General features: G+C 35.6%; 1 protein-coding gene across 1 annotated transcript in view; it reads left to right on the top strand.

The window, feature by feature from the left end:
• Positions 1 to 1,244: 1,244 nt before the first annotated feature.
• Positions 1,245 to 17,844, top strand: part of LOC102584469 (nuclear pore complex protein NUP107) — a 34,366-nt gene continuing 17,766 nt past the window's right edge. The window contains exons 1-7 of the mRNA XM_006361269.2: positions 1,245 to 1,428; positions 6,902 to 7,233; positions 8,443 to 8,512; positions 13,023 to 13,138; positions 13,986 to 14,017; positions 14,119 to 14,244; positions 17,287 to 17,445. Coding sequence (XP_006361331.1) covers positions 1,349 to 1,428; positions 6,902 to 7,233; positions 8,443 to 8,512; positions 13,023 to 13,138; positions 13,986 to 14,017; positions 14,119 to 14,244; positions 17,287 to 17,445 — 915 coding nt within the window. The 5' untranslated portion in view covers positions 1,245 to 1,348. The remainder of the gene's footprint in view (positions 1,429 to 6,901; positions 7,234 to 8,442; positions 8,513 to 13,022; positions 13,139 to 13,985; positions 14,018 to 14,118; positions 14,245 to 17,286; positions 17,446 to 17,844) is intronic.

The raw sequence follows: 17,844 nt of genomic DNA, 5'->3' as shown, positions 1-17,844 counted from the left end.
GGGTAGAAAATTATTTATAAAATAAGTTCGAGGGTAATAGGACCTTAGTATAGTATAAGTGTGTCTCTGAAATTTTGGGCATAAATTGAGAGGTACTTATGCATTTTCCCTTTTTTTTTCATGTTTGACCCTCCCCATAGGTTTGAAATGATATTTATGACTTGCGAAGATGTATGATATGCTTTCATTGGCGGTTGAATGTGGTTTGAGAAAGGATTTGAATTTTGGAAGTTTTAAAACTTAAGGGGGTTGACCAAAGTCTACATTTGGGCTTAAGGAGGCCATTCAAGTGCGAATTATTGGGTTTTAAGTTTAGTATGTGAATAAGAAATGTGATCTACCCCATCAATTTTAGTTCGTCGGATCAAATTATGTAATTTAAATTATCACTATTATAAAAATATTTCCATTTTATCTTAGGAAAAAGTAATTCAAATATATTGGTGAGAATAAAATGTATGCAAATCTTACCCCTATTTCAGCGATGAAAGGATTGTTTGTAATAGACACTCGACTCAAGAAAAAAAGCAACAAATAATAATAAAAGTACAAGAAACAACATATAGTACAAAATAACAACACATAGTAATAAAACAATACTACAAGAAAATAATACGATAGTTAAAGTACAAGAAATAACAAATAGTAACAAAAATTGAAGGTAAGAAACTACAATAGTGATATTACAACTACTAATATGGACGAACAACAAGGCATACACTCATATCTACTAACCGTTTACCCTAATTCAAGTCCTCCACAACCTCTTATCTAAGGTCATATCTTCTATAAGTTGAAACTGTGTCATGTATGTCTTATCACCTTTTCCAATACTTCTTCGATCTACCTCTCCTTCTCATGAAACCATCCAAACTCAGTCTCTCACACCTCCCTACTAAAGTACTTGTGCATCTCCTTATCACATGTCTAAACCATCTCAATCTCACTTTCCGCATCTTGTACTTCATCGAAACCACTCCCCCCTTGTCTCAAATATCCTTTTTCTAATCATATCTTTTCTAATAACCCACACATTCATAACAACATCCCAATCTCCTAACAAATATTCTTATTAATAATATTTTAAAAATCTAATTTAACTACTAATACTTTAATTAATTCGAAAAATAATTGCTTAATATTAAGAACAAAATTTTAAAAATTATTTAATGTGTATTAATTTTTTAAATTTAAAGTAGACAAATAAAATAATATTTTAATATATTGAACAACCTATTCTTCAGTCTTCCCACAGTCCCACACAGTTTGATAAAACCCTTCCCGCTCATAAACCTCCGGTGCTCTACCTTTCGCCTTCCGGTGCCGTCAAATCTTTGATATTCTGAAGATGGAGATTGACGAGGGCACGTCTCCTAGCTATTTCGACCCAGAAAATCTTAGCACAAGAGAGCGATTTCGTCGATACGGGTATCTGTTTCAGCAATTTTCACTTTCCCCATTTCGATGTTTTATTGCATTTATATAGATTGTAATTGACACAAACTGGTTGAAATCCAAGTTAAGTTGTCACACTTACACCTGCTTCCATTTTTGCTAGGTTAGAGGCTCACAAGTGTGAGGGAGGTTCAGCAAACCTTTAGTTTTAGAAAACCCTTAACTTATTTAGTATTGGAATGTGATGATTGGTTTACCTGACCTAAACTATTTTGGGATTGATTGATTGATTGATGACTGTCAATTGATGTAGGCTTAGCTTCTGCATAGCTATTCGTGCATTGTATGCGTGAAGTAGGAAGTTCTGAACCTAATGGAGGAGCTTGATGTGTTCGTATTATGAGGCCCGATGCTTATTCATTCATTGTGGTATTTGATTTTCAGCTCATAACACTGAGAGGTGTGGTGGGACTGTTGAAATCTCTTCATCTTTGATTAGAGGTCTCATTTTGAGTCCTGAAATCGAAGAACCTTTTGATGAGGAGTGACTCCCTAGTCCTACCATACGCGAACTCGGTAGCAAAAAGAAAAAAAGAGAGAAGATCTTTCTTGGAGAACTCACAGTTAGTCTTGTGGAAAAAGAGAGTGGGGAGGGCTAGAAAGGCATAGTTCTTGCTAGAGCTAGATTTAGAATTTTTACTCAGTTAATATGAAGTACCATTGCACCTACTATTCTTGTGTGATAATGAATGTGGAATTAGTAAAAATATATGTATTTTAAAGAAAACATTCAATTATATGGATGCTCCAATTGGCAACAATGGGACGATGCGTGCATAGTCATATATATAATGCCTTAGGTTGACACTTGTTTCTGGTATGGCTTCAGGCCTTAGTTCTGTATTTGTTCACCTTTCCTAGTTCTTTCTAAAGCTTTCAAGTCTGTCTGCCTCTCCATAACTCTGAACCAATTTTCGGACATCAATGACTATCTTTTTATTAGATGAAGTAAGGGGACACTAAATTAACTATCATTCTTTTGGGTCTATTAACCTTACTGGACCTTTGACAGAAGATGCAGTGCACACCTAAGTGAAAGAAATTTTTAGCATAGAGACATTTGGATGTACCAATTGAGCATGCTAGTGAGGAAGAGAAAATTGGCAAAGGATTGGTAGAGGGTGTGCACCTTCAATGTTGTGAACATGCTAAAACCTAAGAACTACTTGACTATTGTTTTGAGAATTCTTATAGTTGATAGTTTTATAATGAATGTTAAACCCACACCCAAGGGTTTGAGCGAGTGATCAATAAAGTGAGTTGAGAACCATGAGGTCTCAAATTCAAATCTTAGTGAAACAAAAATGCCAAGTGAATTCTTCTTATCTGTCCAATGCTTGGGGATAGAGTTATTCGATATATGCTGGTGGGAGATAACAGGACCTTGTGGAATTAGGACAGAGGTGTGAGGAATAGGAATACAATTGGAATATTAGTAGATGAAGAGCTTAGGGAGAAAGTAGTGGAGGTTAGGAAGGCAACAATAGGATGATGGCGATTAAGTTAGCCATTGGAGGGTTTGCTTTAAACATTATCAATGCATATGCACTGCAATCGGGCTAGAACAAAGAGGATAAGAAGAGCTTTTAGGAGGTTTTGGATGAGGTGGTGAGAGGTATACCAAGCTTTTTGTCAGAGGAGATTTTAATGGGAATATTGGGCCATCCCTGAGGGGTTATGATGATGTGCATGGAGTTACACTTTTGGAGTTCGTAAGAGCCTTTGGGTTGTTGGTAGCCAATTCGAGTTTCTCGAAGGAGGATCACTTTGTTACCTTTCATTTTTCGGTGACCAAGATTTAGATAAACTTTTTGCTCCTTAGGAAGGGCAATAAAGGTCTTTGTAAAGACTAAGGTTATCGTAAGTGAGAATCTTTTGACCCAACATAAGCTCTTGGTGATGGATTTAGAGCTCAAGAAAGAGAGGACGAAGAGGGTCGTGGATGACCATCCGAGAATCAAATGAGGCAGCTTGACTATGGCCAACTCCCAGGAGATAGGAGAGAAGTTGGGGGAGTAGTAGGGATGTGGACAATATATGGGATAAAACTGCTAGTTACATTAGGAAGACAACTAGAAAGGTGTTGGGTGTCTCGAGAGGCCGATCTGGTAGGCACAGAGGGGACTGGTGGGGGAATGTAGAAGTACAAGGGAAGGTGGAGATGAGGAAGGTGGCTTACGCGAAGTTGGTGAGGACCGAGGAGTAAGGACAAGGATGAGAATATGGAGAAGTATAAGATGGCTAGGAAGTAGGTGAAGTTAGTGATTACGGCGACAAAAATAGCTGCCCTTGAGTGCTTGTACGCAGAATTAAAGGACAAAAGTAGGGATGAAAAGTTATACAGGCTAGTCAAATCTAGAGATAGAAAGGCCCGTGACCTTGATCAAGTGAAGTGCATCAAGAATGTGGATGACGGAGTACTAGTGGAGGAGGTACTCACTAGTAGGAGATGACAACCATACTTCCATAAACTCTTGAATGAAGATCGGGACAAAAACATTGTGTTAGGGGATTTGGAGCACATCTAAAGGCGTTGCTATTATGGGTATTGTAGGCATATGAAGGTTGAGGAGGTTAAGGGTGTTATTTAGAAGCAGGGGCGGACCCATGTAGCGTGTTATGGGTGCTTGAGCACCCATTGATCTCGGCGCAAACTATATATATTTAAGTAGGAAAATACCAAACTTACTATATAAAGAATGGCAAAGACCCATGTAACAATAAAGCCTAATGGGTGCTCTAGTTTAGAGGCTGTGAAATTAAAGCTTTTTTAAGTCACATTTTAGGAAGACAGGTGAGATCGATCCTCCATCAAAGCACTTTTCTTTCGCTGATTAATTTTCTCATTTTTTACTCTGTTACTTTGTTTTTCTAACATTCTATTTGTAGTTGTAAAAGTATATTGCTTGTATTTTTTTTTAATCAATCCAAAGAATATTGCATTAAATTGAAAAACTAGCGCTCCTATTTTACTTTTATAGGAAAATTAGCTTGCAATTACGATCTTTGGTTGATACAATTTTGCATTAAAAATAATGAGCACCCATAGCCATAAAATCTTGGATTCACCACAGATCAGAGGATGCATAGGGGTAGAGCGACTGGGCCAGGCGAGATTCTGGTGGAACTTTGGAAGAGTACAAGCGAGGTAGGTATGGAGTGGCTAACTGAGTTGTTTAATGTTGTTTTCAAGATGATGAAGATGTCTGAAGCATGGAGATGGAATACTATGATTTCGTTGTACAAGAATAAGAGTGACATTCAGAATTGCAACAACTATAGGGATATCAAATTGCTAAGCCACACTATGAAGGTTTGAGAGAAGGTGGCAGAGATGAGAGTGAGGAAGATTGTGACTATCTTCGAGAACCAATTCGGATTTATGCCAGAACATTCGACTACCAAAGTTATTCATCTTGTAAGAAGGTCGATGGAGCAGTATAGGGAGAGGAAGGACTTAACACATAGTGTTCATCGACCAAAGGCTTATGACAAAGTATATGGAAAGGTTCTATGAAGGTGCTTGAAGGATAAAGGTGTACCTGTAGCGTACACTAGGTTGATTGAGGACATGTATGATGGAGTCAAGACATGAGTATGGACAATGGGAGGAGACTCAGAGCATTTTTCTGTGTTAATGGGGTTGCACCAAAGTTCAACCCTTAGCCCATTTTTATTTGCCTTAGTGATGGATGTATTGGCGTGACATATTCAAGGTGAGGTGCTATGCCTGTATGTTATTTGCGGATGATATAGTTTTGATTGACGAGATTCGCAACAGAGTTAACATTAAGAGATTAGAGACAAACCTTGAAGTCTAAATGGTTCAGGTTGAGGCATTGAGCAGGACCAAGACTAAATTCTTGGAGTGCAAGTTCGGTGAGATGACACATGAAGCTGATGTGGAGGTGAGGCTTGACATGTAGGTCATCCAAAAGGAGAGGTAGCTTCAAGTTTCTTAGTTCGATTTTCCAAAGAAATAGAAAGATTGACGAGGATGTCACTCACCTTATTGGTGCAGAGTGGATGAAATGAAAGCTCACATCCAGAGTCTTGTGTGATTAGAAGGTGCCACCTACGATGAAAGTGGCGGATATGAGGATGTTGCGATAGATGTGCAAGTATACTAGGATAGATAGAATTTAAAATTAAGATATCCGAGAGAAGTTGGGGGTGACTTTGGCAGAAGACAAGATGCGGGAAGCGAAGTTGAGATGGTTTGTGCTTGTGATGAGGAGATGCTCAAATGCCCCAATGCGGAGGTGTGAAAGGTTGATTATAGATGGATTCAAGAGAGACAGAGGTAGACCAAAGAAGTACTGGGGAGAGATGATTAGACAGGACATGACAGAGTTGCGGCTTACCGACATGGCCTTAGATAGGAAGGTGTGGAGGACACGAATTAGGGTAGACGATTAGTAGGTAGGAGTGCGTCCATACTAGTCGCTTGGAGTCCTTTCTTGTTGCCCTTACTAGTAGTCATAGACTACTCCTTGTAGTTTCTTGTTCTTCGATTTTTGTGACTATCTATGATTTCGTGTAGTTTAATTGTAGTATTATTTTGTTGTAGTACTGTTCTGTTACTATCTGTTGTTTTAGACTTGAGGGTACCATATTAGGTGAGGGTTCTGCTTAGTTAGGCAGTATCAAGAAGATAAATGCTATTTTTATAGTAAGAAGTTTTTTAGACTTTTAAGTCATATCTTTTTTAAGAAGTGGTACTTTAGGTGTGTGTTTTTTTGACATCCTTCTAGGATTCTACTTAAGAAATTTATGTATTTTTGGTGTTCTCTCGGAGGTAAGGTCTCACCCCCCTCCTTTGTACTTTGATAAAGAAATGGAATAAACAAAGTATGGATTAAAAAAAAAAACTATTTATGATCTATTGTACTTCCATTATGTCTTTTCCTAGACTGTTTTTGCCTTGAGCCGGGGGTCTTTTGGAAACAACCTCTCTACCTTACCTCTGATGTAGAGGTGAAGTCCGCGTACTTTCTACCCTCTCCAATCCACACTATGTCAGGCTACATTGGGTATGTTGTTGTTGCCTTTGGGCTGTGCTGGTGGGAGGTAACAAGTACTCTGTGGAATTAGTTGAGGTGCGCGCAAGCTGGCCCGTCGCTCGTATGCCATGGTTAAAAAGAAAAACACTGAACTTCCTAACAAAACATTGGAGAAAGATAACTGAACTAATACAATTGGATACTCCTATTGGTTTATAAGAGAATGTGGATCTGTGTATAGTGGACCTGGAGTGGTTATTTTGCTGAAAGTATTTAGACTGTGGTGGTTAAAGGTCTCTTGGTTATATGTTTGTAGCAACTATATGCTGGTTCATTGCATTGAATGGTTGTAATGAGCTAGACATATATTCTTAATGTGTGTATGTTTTTTTTTCCTTTTTAAAAAGTTCATACTAGCACTAAAGCATCGATACCATGAGCAGGAAAAGGAGTTCAGGCTCAAGTCTATCTCCTCATCGGGAAAGATCCGCTGCTAGGATCAGTGAAAACAGATTGAATGGTGCACTTTTTATGGAGAATATCAAACAAGAAGTTGAAAGTATTGATGCTGATCTATCACCTTCTGGAATAAAAACTGCTTCTCGGAGGAGACCCTCTCTTGATAGCCATGGGATATCAGATACAGATACTGATTTGATTCGTCGAGGTGGAAGCCTTTCCCTTAGAACTTGCAAGGAGGAGCATGATGCATCACAAGACAGTGGAGACTCAACATTTACTTTATTTGCCTCCCTACTGGATTCAGCTCTTCAAGGTGCTTATTATATGATTGTTTTAAACTAGTTATAGACTTATTTATGGTGGAGCGCAAGGTCACAATTCTTTAATCAACAGAAAATGCTTGGGTTGTTGCTTATTATGTAGCTTACATTTTGAAATTACCCTAGCCCCCACAAAAAAAAATCAAATAAGTAAAAGGAACTGCAGTGATGCCTTGAATTATGATGTCTTGAGAGTAGAGAACCTGGAATATATTTTAAATAATCTTGTGAAGAGCTGAATCATATTGTCATATCAACTTGAATATTGTGTTTAGACATCTGACAGATTCACAATTGAAATATAATAATAATAGACCTTTTCCCCATGAACAAATAGAAAATAATGGACTTTCCATATTGATCGAGTTTTTCTTCTTTTAATATTTGCGAAAAAGTTTCTTGTGATTCTAATTTTTTAAAATTATTAGTCTATTAGGATTGTTTGGGATTGAAGTGTAGTGGATTGATTGATTAATTGATTCTTTTAGGACTAAAAAGGAATTTCTCGTCTTGAATGTCTAAGTGCAGTTTGAGAAGTAAAGAGGCATGATATATATTTGTAAGCTCTGTATATTGATTTGTGTAATTAACTTGTGTTCCTTTAGCTTCCTTTAGGATTTTCTGCATGCTCATTATTTAGATTCATAGACTAAAGTACTAATTTAGTGATTTTCTTACTGTGCGCTTATGGTTTCTTTTCTGATGAAATCTCATATCCAAGACGTCTACATGTTTTCTTGTAACTTACACAGATCTGATGTTAAAGTTGACATTTCAAGCTCTTAAATCCTAATGTTGATGGATTTAATACGAAACTGAGAGAGAGCCAGAAAAAAATTCCTGGAATTATTTCTGTTAAGACATACTCTTCTTTATTTGGCATGGATCATGCATGTGGAATAAAGAAAGTTTGGTGTTTTTAAAAATCAAACTTCAAATAGTTTCCTTTTCAAAAAAATAAATAAATCAAACTTCAAATAGTTTGGTTCACACACTTGTTTACAGATAGGACATGTTAGGATTGCTAGATCTTATATACGGCCTGAATTGGGCTTTGGAAAGACTTGAACTGTAGATATATGGACATTATGCACCGTAGATTAATTTATCAGTCTTTAAGGAGAAAATTTTCTTAGTATGCCATGAATGAAGAACTATGTTACAGAATTTGATGTAATTGTTTCTGTTTCTATTTGCTGTAGGGTTAATTTCTATCCCTGATTTGATATTACATTTTGAGAATTGTTGCCGTGAAGTCTCAGAGTCAATTAGGTACGTATGTTGCTCTTTTGTAGTGCATTATATCCCAAATTGAATATCTCTATTTGACTCTTTATATCTTTTAGTGAGAGCTGACAATGTGTTTTGTATATTGTTGACTGGTTAAAATACAAGTTTCCAGAAGTTACCTTTGATTCTATAGGAATAAGAAATAGACGAGTTTAATAAATGAAAAAAAGAAAAAGAAAGAAAAGGAAAGAAAAGGAAAGAAAAGGAAAGAGATGAATTGTTGAGAGATCGTAAAGTGCTGCTCTGGATTTTTGTTGGAATAAAGCTACAAGGACAGGTGGACATTCAATTCATCTGAAATGTATGGTAGAATATGCTTTTGATTATGGCTTCGTTTTGTTAGTTTTGTAGTTACTTCCAGTGCACCTTTTTTGATCCAAAAATACTCAAGTATCATCAATTACATGCTTGGGTTCTTTGAAGTGATTGATAATCTCAAATTCCTGCCCCAGAAATAATTGTTAATCCTCCTTAACTTTGGTGAAAACTGGATAAACTTCTCTCAAGTTATTCCAGATTAACAAACTAAGATGTTGAAATTGGCATGACGTTCCTTCTGCAAGATCAGACTAATAGAATCCCACAAGTAGGGGTGTACATAGGTCGGTTTGGTTTAGTTTTTCATTTACTAAACTCAACCAACTATGTTGGTTTTTTAAATCTATAAACCAAATCAAACCAACAAGAGTCGGTCTTTTGATCTCGTTCAGTTGGTTTTTTTTTTCCAGAGATTTCTCCCAATAGCGTCTCTGCAACACAAAATATGTACCTAATGCTTCCAAATATTTCTTTTGTCCTAGTAACATACAATAATTATATGGCGCTTTAAAGAAAATAAAAAAAATGTGAAATAAGTCACGTTGTTGTACTAAAATATAGTGTTACCAACAATAAAGATAATGAAAACCCATAAGACAAGTATTATTAATAAGAGATAATGAAAATGAACAAGGTTTTATTTGGGCTTCATTTGAGTTACTAGATGTTTATGGACTATAATTCTATAAATCCTTCTTGTACCATCAAACTTTTAAGTTCAAACTTGAAATAATATGCTAAGAATATGCATTATGAAGAAGTTCAACAAATACTTAAAAAATACATATTATAAATATTTCAAAGTATAAAATGTTTATGAAATTTGTATAAATATAATGTCGGTTTGACAATATGGAAGGAGAGGAACCTTTGTGTCTTTGAGAATATGGAGAATACTATAGAACAAGTCAAAATGAATTGTATTTTGACTTTATGTTTTTGGTGTAATCAGATATACTCTAATGATACTGTCTCTATCATTGATGCCTTAGACTCATTATAAGGATAGGATAGTAGATTTTGAGTTCTTTTGTAAATATGGTTTTAGTACAACCCATGTACTGTGTTACAGAAATAGAAACAATTACCTATGTCAAAAAAAATAATATAATGTCAGTTTGGTTTGGTTCGGTTTGATTTTTTAAAGTAAAAATAAAACCAAACCAAACCAGTTATGGTCGGGTTTTTGCTTAAAACACCAAGCCAAGTCAAACCAAACCACTAATCGGTTTGATTTGGTTTATCGGTTTGGTGCGGTTTGACGATTTTCCACCCCTACACATAAGTGTGTTTTTTATCCAAAAATTTATCCAAAAATACTCAAGTATCAATAATTACATGCCTGGGTTCTTTGAAGTGATTGACAATCTCAAATCTTGTTGCAGAAATATTTTGAATCTTCTTTAACTTGGAAAAACTGGATAAACTTCTCTCCGACTTTATCCAGATTCACAAACTCAGATTTCAAAATTATCACCTATACTGAATTTGTTCTTTATATAAAAAAAAAAGACTCAGATCTCAAAATTAGGTTGACATTCCTCCCAGAAGATTAGAATAAGACCTCATTTGAAGTGATTGACAATCTCAAATCTTGTTGCAGAAATATTTTGAATCTTCTTTAACTTGGAAAAACTGGATAAACTTCTCTCCGACTTTATCCAGATTCACAAACTCAGATTTCAAAATTATCACCTATACTGAATTTGTTCTTTATATAAAAAAAAAAGACTCAGATCTCAAAATTAGGTTGACATTCCTCCCAGAAGATTAGAATAAGACCTCATTTGAAGTGATTGACAATCTCAAATCTTGTTGCAGAAATATTTTGAATCTTCTTTAACTTGGAAAAACTGGATAAACTTCTCTCCGACTTTATCCAGATTCACAAACTCAGATTTCAAAATTATCACCTATACTGAATTTGTTCTTTATATAAAAAAAAAAGACTCAGATCTCAAAATTAGGTTGACATTCCTCCCAGAAGATTAGAATAAGACCTCATTTGAAGTGATTGACAATCTCAAATCTTGTTGCAGAAATATTTTGAATCTTCTTTAACTTGGAAAAACTGGATAAACTTCTCTCCGACTTTATCCAGATTCACAAACTCAGATTTCAAAATTATCACCTATACTGAATTTGTTCTTTATATAAAAAAAAAAGACTCAGATCTCAAAATTAGGTTGACATTCCTCCCAGAAGATTAGAATAAGACCTCATTTGTTTGCACTCAATGGAGGTCTGAATCTAATGTTCAGACCTTAGGCCATTAAGTGCATTTATTTACATCAAGATTTAAGCACTTATTTTGTCTGTATACGTCTTGACCATTAAGAGTTTGAACAAGTCTTAATATCATTAAGAATTATTTTTGTGTGGATAATTTTTCACCACTATCTATCTACAATGTACAATCACTAGCCACCACCACTAACTACCTATGTCATGACAACCACTACCACCACCATTGTCAACCATGTCGCCAACCACCTCTACCATCACAACCCCCACTGCTGCCAACCACGTTATTACTGTCAGTCTCTACCACACCTACCATCTCCATCATTATAATTATATTCATTGTCACCGCTACCGCCGCTATCAACCACTACCATCACTGCAACCAATCTCAACTACTAACCACCTCTACCATCACAATTATCACTAATGCATCGTCAACCACCACACATTCTTCCGCCATCACCATCAACATTGCCATCTACTAACATAACTTCACCATCACAACCATCATCACCACTATCAATTGCCACCATCACACAGTCATTACAACACCAACCGTCTCCACAATCACAACTATCACCGCCACAATTACTAGCCATTAACATCAACCATTACTGCAGCTATAAACTATCCCCATCATTAGCGAACATGAATGTTTCATTTTTTTAATCAAATAATAATTTTATTTTATTAAATTTATGTTTTTATAATTTAAAAAAACAATTTGAATTGTATATTTATTATGTTTACAAATAAATAAATTATGGACATTCAGATGTTGGAAACATACAATCTTAATCATTCAGTGTTAAGATCTAGAGACTATCTTAATCATTCAGATATGCATTCAAATCCAGACGTCTAATCTTAATGAAAACAAATGAGGCCTAAGAGAGTCCCCAAAATCTTAGACTAGTTTTTCCATTTTGGTCCAAAGGGCTCTTTGTCAACCTTCTTATTTTTCTTCTCTTGATGCATCCTTTTTGCAATCATTTAAATCTGCTGTGGTTTGGAGTCTCATTGTTACTCTTTCAAGATGATTTTTCAACTCTTTCACTTCTCCTGTAGTCTAAAAAGAGGAGAAAAAAAGGACATGCTGTTAAAACCCAGACTGTAGATACTCCTGATTTGCTTGTTCCTGAATGTGTCTCCGGCCAATTGAGTTGGAGGCCCCCAAACTGTTTCTGAATTAGCAATTAGTCTTCCTTTGTTTTATTTGGTTCCAGTAAATCCTTTGCATCTCAGTGTATCAATCTGCCTTTGTTGGCAAGCAAGGGTAATAGAAATATGTGCTCCGACTAGAAGCAGAGAAACTTCTCTCCGTAGTAAATATCTTACAAAGACCTCAATTAACAGTAAGTCCCTTTCAAGTTTTCCTTTCCCCCTTTCCCACACAATTGTCTAACTCACTATACAGTATCACCTGCAACTACTGTTGTGAAGAGGATTTTCCTCCTTTTGTAAAATAATGGTTCATTCTCTTCGTTCTCTAGAGAAAGTTATTTTTATAATAAAGATAAGGACCTTAGAGTTTTTGAGAATAGGGAGAGTAGTATGCAACAAGTTAAGCTGAATTGCATTGACTCTCTGTTTTTGGTGTGATCAAATTTACTCTAATGATACTGTCTCTATCGTTGATGTCTTGGACTCATTATAGGGATAGGTCGGTATTTAAAGTTCCTTATGTAAATACGGGTTTCAGTACAACCTAGTACTGTTCTACAGAAATAGAAACAATTACCATTTTCAAAAAAAAAAAATGGTTGTAGTGACTAAAATAGTAAAACAAAAGAAACTAACATGCCAAATTTGTGAAATTGATGGTACATCCTCCAATGTTACTGTGAACATTGTAATCTAGTCCCAAATAGAGGATATATCTGTTGTGTTTTCATGTGAGACTGCAATATTTTATAATTTTTTCCTGTAGGTACGGTTCTAATGAAATGCACAGAGTTATGGAGGACAAATTGATGAGACAGAAGGCTCGGATTTTGCTTGACGAGGCAGCTTCATGGTCTCTCTTGTGGCATCTTTATGGAAAAGGTAATAAGTTGTCAGCCTTTTAATACTTATGTTCTTGAGTTATCACTAGACAAGTTTTGCCACATCTTACTTTTGGTAGTGAGAGAATTGTGCATGTATTGGACATGTTACCATTCTAAATTTTTTTGTTTATGTCTTTGGGAAAGGCTTAGTTGTTACTCCATTTGTCTTAATTCATATGACTCAAATGAACTCTTGATGTTTAATTAAGTTTGATTATTTTCTTTTTAAAATTGTCATACTAATAAATATCGTGAAAATCTAATCATTATTGTAGATGGTATTCTCAATGTAGTTTTAAAGTGTCCAAGATTCAATTTGGAAATTTGAATTAGTGGACATCATGGTCAACTTGAAACTTAATAATTTTGATGACAAAAAGTCATTTCTCATAGGTAGGATGGAGTGAATATTTTTCTTCCATCTAACTAAAAATATGAAAATATGTGCACGCAGTTGACACTTGGAGATAACCTTTTTATGTAATATTAGAATTCATGTTAGATGCAGAAAAGGTTGAAAAATGTAGATCTTGCCATTTCCCTTGTATGTTGTCAAAAAGCGTTTCATGTGCTTTCTCCTAAGTGATTGCCAAATATGTAGTCTGCATTTGGCACTTGAAAAAGGATTTGTGGATTAACTGTGTAGTAAATCTTCGATCTTCTTGTGGGAAATAATTCACTAATGTCAATATAAATTGGATATGTTTTTGTTGTGTTTCAGTCATTTTACTGCAGAAGTTTTCATAGAAGAAAATAGTTTCCTGCTCAAATTCATCGGTTTGATGTTAGCTCTCTTGTTTTATATGGCAACTTGTTATTAAATTAAACATTTCATCCTCTTGTAGGAAATGAAGAACTTCCCGAAGACCTAATCATGGTGATGTATCTTTAGTTGTTAAAAAGCCAGTAATATTGCTGTTTTAGTGTGTTTTTTTCTTTTATGTTTAACATTTCTGTATCATATGATGTTCTATACAGTTACCAACTACTTCACACTTAGAAGCTTGCCAGTTTGTAGTGAAGAATCATACTGCACAACTGTGCCTCCGCATTGTGCAGTGGCTTGAAGGATTAGCTTCCAAAGCCCTTGATTTGGATAGAAAGGTAATGAGTTAGTAAATGACAAATTTTAACTTGGTTTTAGCACATTTTTTCTGCAGTTCTCTCATTTTTGGTGGTCTTCCCTATCCGTCCGTTTCTATTCCTTCAAATCAGTCAAACTCATAATTTAACCGGGATGTTTCCATTCCCTTTTGCAGTCTTACATGTCTGAGTTAATTACTTAATTAGAAATATTTATGACATTGTTTTTGTGCATCTCATACCTGCTCCTTGAATAGTTTTTTGATAAAGTAAGTGGTATGAATAACAACATCAAGAAGATGCAAGAATTACAAGATATGACATTTGAGCTTACAAAAGATCTCTGGCTAACTATACTAACTATCTAAGCGAGAACTAGTGAGTTACTGAGTTAATAAAGTCCTGAAGTTGTTCTGCATTAACAGCAGGATACAAAAATTTGCAATACATCTAGCCTTCAAAATGCCTAAAGCAGTTGACTCTCAACATCTCCTATTCCTCTCTAACCAAATACACCAAAAAGTACAAGTAGGTATCAAGATCCAGATCTTCTTGATGGCTTTGTCAACTTTCTATAGGCTCCAACTATCCTGCTCCATGGATAGTTGAATGTGGATGATTGAGGTGAACTTTGATGACTACTACTGTGATGAAATGGCATCACAGTACCTTATCAAAACAGAAAAAAGAGATAATATCACAATTTTATTGGACGTCCCCTGGAACAAATGGTATCATTCAACATCTTATAACAAAACGATCTCAGTTTTTCATTAAACCAATGATTGCCATTTCGTTAATCATATTTCCTGGTTTGTATTTATAGTTAGGGTGTAAAGTTTCAGAAAATAGTACCAATATTTTCAGTGTTTCTTCAGAATTTTAAGGCGTTTTTGCCGAATAATTTGGAACATATTCCACTTTTTCGAAAAATGTGTCACTGCAAGCTTTACATGCAATGTACATTAGTACAGTCTATATGTATATTAGAGAAGTACAGACTTAGGCAGATCCTTAGAAACTGTATTGGTTATAGGTTTTGATCTTTACATGTAAATGTGCAAGCACTCTAACTGACTTTGTGAAGAAATGTACCTTGAACCGAACTTGACCTAAAAAAGGGACTTGACTACACTCCCTGAAAAATATCTGGAGCATGGAGTAATATAATATGGGGCCCAACATTGGGTAACGAAACATCAGTAATACCATATTAAGAATATAGACTGTACTGCCCCCAAGGCCTAGCTCAAGTGGCAAAAGGTGGAGGATTTGTGGCTTAGGTCGCAGGTTCAAGCCCCACACCATGCAAAGCGAAGCCCGGTATTTAAGTGGATAAGGGTAGAGGGGTGGGCCCATTATCCACCGAGTTTAGAATGCTGTGATTGGTCCAAAGGGCGGGTCACAGCGGAATTCTTGGTTATAAAAAAAATAAAAATAAAAATATATAGACTGTACTTAATGCAACCCCAAAAATTATAGCTCATCAGGCGAGGATTATTTGAGATCATATAGTCGAAGATCATTTAGGGAGATAATGGCTCATAGACTTGACCGATGTGGGACTAAACAGGCTAACATAAGTTTCATCTTACATATTATGAATTTTGTGTAATTTTTTTCAAAAAAAAAGTTTATAAACTTAGTGTAAATTTTTTTTCTTACAGATATTCTGTTTGAGCTTTGTTTGGGATGTAATAAATCAATCAATCAGCTACTTCTTAATCTCAAATTAATGGAATGTCTAGGATGTATTAAAGTATTGAAAACTGTTCTTGAGGGAAGAGAGAGTTTCTAGAGTGATTGTTTCAGCTCAAATTTATTTGACAATAGTTTAGTAGTAAAGACCTTCACTAAATTCGCAGAAAACCTAATAAAATCTACAGAATTATGCTTCGTTGTCTCGGTCCTTGGCTCAACTTTGTCCCTGATCTGGTGAAATTCTTTTTAAGTAAAGCTTTAATTGAGTCAATCCAAGGTGGCTTGGTTGTTAACCTGCATTATTGTTGAATTATGGTGAGAAATGGGGATTTACTTCGTAGTGAACTTCACAAAGGAAACAATTAAAAAAGCTCAAGCCTAAGGTTTGTCACTGTGATCAAGGAATGTGAAGAGTAAACAAAAATATACTAAGTTACTTTGTCTAAGGAAGATGATTGGTACTGTCTTCAATGATTACTGTACTATTTTCTCTGTTTGTTCTCTTTCTGATACTCATTATTTTGCTCAGTTTGTACACACTGATTATACTTTTGTGGCTGCATTGGTATATGCTCTGTTTGTTCTCTTTCTGATACTCATTATTTTGCTCTGTTTGTACACACTGATTATACTTTTGTTCTTATGGCATTCCCATTTTGGATTTGATTATTGGGTCATGAAATCATTTTTTTTTGGATGAATGGAGCATGAAAGCATTTCAGAGAGGTATGGTAAGACAGTCTGAGGGATCCATGAAATAAAGAAGTCAAAAAAAAGAAAAAAATCTGATAGCCGGATGGATAAAAAAAGGCCTTTGTTCCTAGATTTTTTTAATTGGGATAAGATCTTTGATGTTACGTCAGATTTTCTACTTAGATTTATCTGTTGGGGTATTTCTAATTGCAGCCTAAGTTTCAAGTTCTTATTTTTTCTCTTGCTACATTCTCTTCTGGAACTAAGGGATGTCATCTTTTTCTCCTTTTCTTCCCTCACTTGTTTGCACGAAAATCGTAGTGTGTAAGAGAGATGACTTTGATGGTTTATTTGTTTGTTTAATTATCTAGCACAAAAGGCAACCAAGTGCACAAAGCATCCTGTGTTAACAGGGTCGGGGGAAAGGCCACACCCCAAGGGGTGTGATGTAGACAATCTACCCTGATGCAAGCATTAGTGGCAGCTTCCACGGCTCGAACTCCAAGGCTCCCCTTTAATTCTCTAGCATAAATACCAAAAATGAATGGGGAAAGACTGCTCATATCTTCAGTGCCGTTTCTATTTGCTATAGTAGACATATTTCTCTTTTTCATGAAATCCTGTAGTGGTGTTTGTTTCTGATTATGCTGTACTTAATTACATTTGCAGGTGCGAGGCTCTCACGTTGGCACCTATCTCCCCAGCTCCGGAATTTGGCATCACACTCAACGGTTCCTGAAGAAAGGTGTTTCAAATCCAAAGACAATTAATCACTTGGACTTTGATGCGCCTACGCGTGAACATGCTCAGCAGTTACCTGATGACAAGGTATTCTCTTGCAAATAGATTGACCTCATTATCTGCATATGTGTCTCCGTATCTGATCTCTTTCTGGATGATTGATGATTTTTGTGGATTGTCAGAATTTGTTGGATTTTTCTTTTTGACAGAAAAACTATCTCTAGATGTAGAATTATTAGAAGACCTTGTATCATCCTTTGAACTGTAGGTGTAGGCTTAGATATGGCATAAGCCACCATGCTTCAGCTTTCTCCTGGGAATCTCATGTCTTCTTCCACCCTCTTTATGCCTATCTACATTCATGGTAGTCCTTTTCAATTTATGTATCATTTATTATGCATCTCATGTTTCCCTGCTTGCTTTATTAATTAATCATATGAAGAAGGGGGTGTGGGTGGGGGGGGGGGGGGGGAGGGGGAAAAAAAG

This window comes from Solanum tuberosum, unplaced genomic scaffold, assembly GCF_000226075.1.
Source record: "Solanum tuberosum cultivar DM 1-3 516 R44 unplaced genomic scaffold, SolTub_3.0 scf00344, whole genome shotgun sequence".
Taxonomy (NCBI): Eukaryota; Viridiplantae; Streptophyta; class Magnoliopsida; order Solanales; family Solanaceae; genus Solanum; species Solanum tuberosum.
The sequence above is the reverse complement of the archived record's forward strand: the minus strand, read 5'-3'. Positions and strand labels throughout refer to the sequence as shown.